This window comes from Nicotiana tabacum, chromosome 10 (genome assembly GCF_000715075.1).
Source record: "Nicotiana tabacum cultivar K326 chromosome 10, ASM71507v2, whole genome shotgun sequence".
Taxonomy (NCBI): Eukaryota; Viridiplantae; Streptophyta; class Magnoliopsida; order Solanales; family Solanaceae; genus Nicotiana; species Nicotiana tabacum.
This window is the reverse complement of record NC_134089.1, coordinates 114,807,500-114,814,081: the sequence shown is the minus strand read 5'-3', so window position 1 is coordinate 114,814,081 and position 6,582 is coordinate 114,807,500. Positions and strand designations below refer to the sequence as shown.

Genomic DNA, 6,582 nt, shown 5'->3' with positions numbered 1-6,582 from the left:
CATCCGAATTCATCCCGAGGCCCTCGGGACCTCAACCAAAACTACCAACCAGTCACATACCACCACTCAAACTTATTCAAAACTTCGGAATACTCCAAACAACATCAAAATACCAAATCACCTTCGGATTCAAGCCTAAGAACTTCTAAACTTCCGAATTTCGCAAACAATGTCGAAACCTATCAAACCTTGTCCGAATGACCTAAACCTTTGCACACACGTCACAAATGAAACTACGGACCTACTCCAATTTCCAGAATTTCATTCCGACCCCGATATCAAAATTTCCACTGCCGACCGAGAAATATCAAATTTTCAATTTAGCCAATTCAAGCCTAAATCTACCACGGACCTCCAAATTATATTTTGAACATGCTCCTAAGTCCAAAATCACCTAACGGAGCTATCCAAACCATAAAAATTCAAATCCGAGATAGTTTACTCATAGGTCAACATACGGTTGACTTTTTCCAACTTGAACTCCTAAATAAGAGACTAAGTGCCTCATTTCACTCCAAAACCACTCCGAACCCGAACCATCTAACACGATGCGATGAAATACAGATAAAGAACATATAAAGAAGCAGAAATGGGGGAAAATGGGCTATAACTCATAAAAGGCCGACCGGATCGTTACACTAAGTACACGAATTTATGTTATGATAAAACAATCAACTTTTAATTGAGTAATTAAATTATTCGTCACTATTTGATTCGATTATCAACAATATATCTTGGTAAATAATAGATTTCTCAAAGATCAATTGGTTTGATAGTGTTATGTTGAACATGTAGTAATCGGATTATGTGTTTGGTAGTGTATGTCTCATATTTTGAAAAAACTAATAATAACCGAAAAACCCGACAAAAACCGATAAAAATCGAATCGAAAAAAAATTAACTTAATTGGTTTGGTTTGATTCCAATATTTTAAGAATCAACTTACTTGATTTGATTTCTTTTTGGGGAAATCAATCCAAACTGAATCATAAACACCTCTAACTTCCAGGGTTTTCGCTTCTGCGGACCTTTTAGCTGTTTCTGCGGTACCGCTTTTGCGGTCAAAACTTCGCACCTGCGGAATTATACTACACACCCGACCTCGTGCACCTATGGTCCCCCTCTTCGCATTGGAGGAATCACATCTGTGGACAGAACCTTCGCTTCGATGATCACCAGCTACACAACCCAACTCTGCTTCTACGGACCCTCATGCGCAAAAGCGCATCCGCTCCTGCGGCCTTCTTTTCGCACCTGCGCCCCCAACATCTATAATCGATGCTGAAACCTATCAAATTAACTCCGATAGACCTCAAATTTTGCACACATATCATAAATGACACAATAGACCTATTCCAACTTTTGAAACCAAAATCCGAGCCAGGTAAGCACAAAATCAACTCTCGATCAAACTTCTCAACTCTCCAATCTTCTAATTGTTTTAACTTTTGCCATTTTAAGGAAAAATAACCTACGAACCTCCAAATCAATATCCGGACACACTCCTAAGTCTAAAATTACCATATGGAGCTATAAGAATCATCAAAACTCCATTCTGGAGCCATTGACACATAAGTCAACATCCGGTCAACTCTTTCAACTTAGACTTCCAACTTGGCATTAAGTGCCCCAATTTATTCTGAAACATCCCCGAAATTAAAATAACTACCTCGGCAACTCAGACAACAACAATTGAACATAGAATAAGTCATAAATAGAGGAACAAGGCTACAACACTTAAAATGACTAGCTGGGTCGTTACATAGCAATATCAGCAAACCAAGATGGTCAATGTACAACAAATGTGACTGAAAATATATGTTCATCAAGAAATTTTTCTTTCGTATCTTATCTCAGTGGGAGGATTTTTTGAACCGACACAAATGATCATCTATCTAATTTTCTGAACTTTTTCGATCTTTTATTTCAAGATCGAATTCTAGTATAAGGAGTATTTATCTTAGAAATCTAGGTCTAACATATTTCTTTGCTAAGAGGTACTTTAAAGTTGCAAGATCAGTGTAAACTGTAATTTTTATTTCTATAAATTAGAAATGAAAATTTTCAAATGCAGATACTACTGCCAGTAATTCCTTCGTAGTTGTGGCATAATCTGTTTGAGCTTCATTAAGGGTTCTACTAGTGTAGTAGATAAGTCTGAAGATCTTGTCTCTCTTTTGTATTAATATTGCTCCTACTACTATATCAGTTACATCACACACCATTTCAAATGGTTGGCTCTAGGGGGGGGCATATATTGGTTAGAACCGAAGAAACCGACTGAACCAAAAAAAAATTTATTTCGGTTATTCAGTTTTTTCGGTCGGTTTCAGTTTGAAATTTTAGTTTTTCGATTTGGTCATCGGTTATTGATTTATTTGGTTCGGTTAACCAAAAAATCGAATTATTAGCAAAATGGATTATTTAAACTACATATAGGCTAAGCCCATAGGTAATAATATTAGGCCCAATTTTAAGTTCCATCAAAGACCCAACCCAAATAAGTAAGTCAATGACTTTTCCCTGTCTTAAGACTTTCAACTCTAATAAAACTTCCATTTTATTCTAAGTCACTAGGGTTCTTTAAACTTCTGTTGCGCCCCTCTTCTCTCTATCGTCATTGATACACTTGTGCCGATGTGCTGCATCAGTTTTCGTTGTTGTCAGATTTCTTGTTGTTGTCCAAATAAGCTTTTTTTTTATTTCTCTCATTTCTTCTTTTTGGTTCTTTGTCCTCGCCAATCTTCTACTATTTCTCTCATTTTATTAAATATTTTCTTGTTTTTTCTGCCAACAAATTCATCAGTCCAATTATTACATAGAAGGAGCTAAATATGATAATGTTCAAATCGAAAACGGAGTAGAAATAATCGAACTAAAATTAAAAAATCGGACTAAACTAAACTTATTTCAGTTACTACTTTTACTAAACTGAAAACCAAATAACTGAACTGAATTTGTTCAAACCAAACTGAAGAGACCGAATACCCACCCCTAGTTGGCTCTAATCAAGAGAAACAACAATTGGAATATTATTCAATTGTTCCTTGAGAATTAAAAATATTTTTCTGAAAATATTCAGAAATTCAAGATCTACTGCAATGCCTTATACTAATTGGGCAACATCTTTTTATATAAGAAAATTTCATGATAACTTCTCGATTCGGTGCTAGATTTCCACAGCAAATCTAGATTTAACATTTGCAGAGATGAGAATTCGTCATTCTAAGTTTGGATTTCGTCGATTTCGTTATGGCAAATCAAGACTTGGTGCATTGTCACGCAATACTTCTTTGTGTGTTTTCTTTACTTTACCACCTCATAATTTTTTTGCTTTTCTGAGAGAAATTACATGGTTAAGATCATGTAAAATGCACTTATCATACTTTCTCTGTAGGTTATCTCAATTTATATAACACTTTTCTCTTTTCTAACGATTGATCCTTTTAATTGTGACAATGTATTGGGACATAGTTTCACTTTTCAAAATACAATTTCGAGCCCCTTTGGCTAAGCTAACAATGTTGCTTAGTTCGAGAAATGCTTTTGTTCAAAAGTATTCTTCGAAAACGTACTTTTGTATGGTAGGATTTGTGTTTGACTTTTTCATTTGAGTAGTGCTTTTGATAAAAAAAAAATTGTATTTGGCTATTCTTTCCAAAAAGTACTTTTGAGTTCTGAGTATCAAATTACAAAAAAGAAGTAAATGTTCAATTTGCAATTAGTATGATTTAAGAAAGAGAATGATATTTAAATATTTATATAAAGAAATTCAATAAAATATAAAAAAATAAAGTAAAAATATAAAAAGATTTTTATTTTATCAATATAAAATATTGTTGTTCCAAAGAAATAATATTGATTATCTTGTACCATTTATTGTTTACATGATGATTTAAATATATAAATACATCATTTAATATAAACAAAAACTCCATTTTTATAAATTACTGTATAAAAGAAGAGATCTATTTATAGTTGAAAGACTATTCCAAAGAGTAAATAGGAGAAGAGAATAAAATTATGGAAGAAGTAAAAAAGAAAAGAAATGTTAATAGAAGAAAAAAGGAAAAGGTTAAAATAATGAGAGATAATTTGAAAAATATAAATTAATTTTAAGAATATTTTTGTCTTGAATAAATTAACTTTCTGGTTTTGATTCTTGGAAAAAGCTAAAATTTGTAGTTTCTCCTCAAAGTAGAAAAACTCTAATGCTCAAAAGCACTTTTTCATTTCGGTCAAACATTTTAAATTTTTCAAAAAAAACTTTTTAAACAAAAAAATAATACTTTTAGTCTCCTAGAAACTTAGCAAATAGTCTTTTATATATTTGGGAAGTATGTAAAAAAGTATTATATGTCACAATAATTAATAATTCAAAATGATTAAAGGACAAACAAAATTTTGACTCTCAAAATCCGAAAAATATCACATAAATCAGGACGGAGGGAGCACTATGTACTTAAGGTAGGAAAAAAAATGATGAAAAAACAACAAAGATTATTGCACTCTCATTGAAGCCTTTAGCTACAAACTTTTCAGGTTTCGGGTGCACTCTCATCGGAGCCAATAATTAATAATTCTAATACTGTGCTGAGTTTGCTGGCCAAATTATCATCCGTTTCTTATCTTTTTGGTTGACAAGACACATATCTATCAATTCTATAAATTTCAGGTTTGATTTCTAATAGGGACCAAGAATTCTAGTACTTTAGATTTTACCTAAAGTTCTAAATTTAGAAGTCTATAAAGTAACATGCTATATGCTTAGAGCAGTATGAAGAAGAAAATTAACAAGCCATCGAGATCTCACAGTTGACAAAGCATTTATTAATAGAAAACATAATAAAAATATACCCTTCAATCGGAAAAAAATAGAAATCATAAATAAAATACAACCCTCAACCAAAAAAAAAAAGCAAAAGAAAGGAAATAAAATTCTAGCTCTACATAGGAATCCCTAACCTATTGGAATAGCTGTGGAACCACTCGTTTTATCCACTTATTATTGAAAATCCTTATCTTATAGAGCTATATTACTGATATGCAAAAGCATATTCTTAAAGCATGTTATAAGTTACGCGCCAACGGAATCTGTCTTCTTCTTTGTCTTCGTAGAAAGTGTAGGCCTTGAGATTTCCATCTATTTCTAGCCGAAGGTATGTTAAAGTTGTGTTGATTTTAGTGAACGCCATAACATGGGAATTTCTTGTTGTTGATTTAGCCAATCTGTAGTCCAACTTCACCCTTTGATTTCCGCTGTTCAATTTTATTGATTCCAAAGTGCTATTTTTGAAATCAAACCAAGCTAATTCCACGGCAAGCTTGGTTCTGTTATAGATACCGAATATTTTCGGTTTCACTTCCAAGCTGTAAGGCCCGTTTACGTTCTTTTTCATGGAGGCCCGGCTCACAAGCTTATTCGGGCCTGACAAGCGGAGAGATTGGCCCACTAAAAGAGTGTCGGTGGGATGGTCGAAACTCTGCCAAATGAATTTTCCCTTTGAGTTATGAAGGACAAAGTTACCATTTGGTAACAACTTGAAACCAGTGACGCCTTTTTTAGCTGTGTTTGTTTGCCAAGCAATTCGACCATTAGCTTCTGCCAAGACAAGATTTCCATCTGTTCCTAAAGAAAAAGTGGCATTTTCCTTGACAGGATTTCCCCTATTAGCTTCCCATACCCAACGCATTAGAGATTCGGAACGGACAGTACCCATGCGCAAAGCTAGTGTCCATGCATTAGGGGTAGTGTTGTAAAAACAGAACTGGAATGGATTAGTGAAAATTCCAGAGAAAACACGATAATCTGCTTGGTATTCGACAACAAAAGGTCCTAATTCACCTTCATTGACGAATTTGAAGGTGTTTTCAACTGGGACTTGGGCAATTGAAGAAAATATTTGGCAGAAAAGAAAGAGAGAGGCAACAAGTGTAGTAGGCAATGAAGGAGACATGTTTAATTTCTTCTTTTAGCTGTTTGATGATATGATCCTTAGTTTCTTGCTATCCGTATTTATAGATGGATGGCGATGGATAATTAATTAGTTATTATGAATAGTACTGTTCATCCGTATCTTTTAAATTTTTGCATTGACAAGATTATAATGCACAAGTTGGCGCAAATGTAGTCAATTCAAAACCGGTCAATGTTGAGGTGCTGTCTGCATATGGTGTACAGGAGCATAAGTATGAGTTTACCTTGTGCGTGGATATATGCCTTAAAACACTGTCCATTTTAAATTCGAAGACGAAAGAAATGTGGAAGTGTTGTCAGAGACTGAGTCACCGAGGAGTTCGGGTTTTTATACCAACCTATATTAATTCATCACAGATAAGTGATAAATAAGATAAGAATAAGTATTAAATTAACTACTATTAATTGATAGCCATGCTTATAAAGACATATGTGATTTAGGTTGATATAAATATTCGATGAATGTAAGTATTTACCTAACCAAGAGTATGCATTTGTTGTCTCAAATTTGACATATGTAGTGAATTAAAAATAATTTAAAATATGTTGATTTTGAACATGACGACAATAACGGATTGTTTTGGCTGTGTCAAAGAGATTTTATC

The 6,582-nt window shown here is 33.5% G+C and overlaps 1 protein-coding gene across 1 annotated transcript; it reads right to left on the bottom strand.

The window, feature by feature from the left end:
- Positions 1-4,809: 4,809 nt before the first annotated feature.
- LOC107772544 (epidermis-specific secreted glycoprotein EP1-like) lies at positions 4,810-6,063 on the bottom strand. The gene has a single exon (XM_016592045.2). The coding sequence runs from the start codon at positions 5,955-5,957 to the stop codon at positions 5,061-5,063; it is 897 nt and encodes a 298-aa protein (XP_016447531.2). The 5' UTR covers positions 5,958-6,063; the 3' UTR covers positions 4,810-5,060.
- Positions 6,064-6,582: the final 519 nt, after the last annotated feature.

What these genes read in the sequence shown, in the direction of transcription:
- LOC107772544 (XM_016592045.2), bottom strand. Translation starts at nt 5,957, where the DNA reads ATGTCTCCTTCATTGCCTACTACACTTGTTGCCTCTCTCTTTCTTTTC.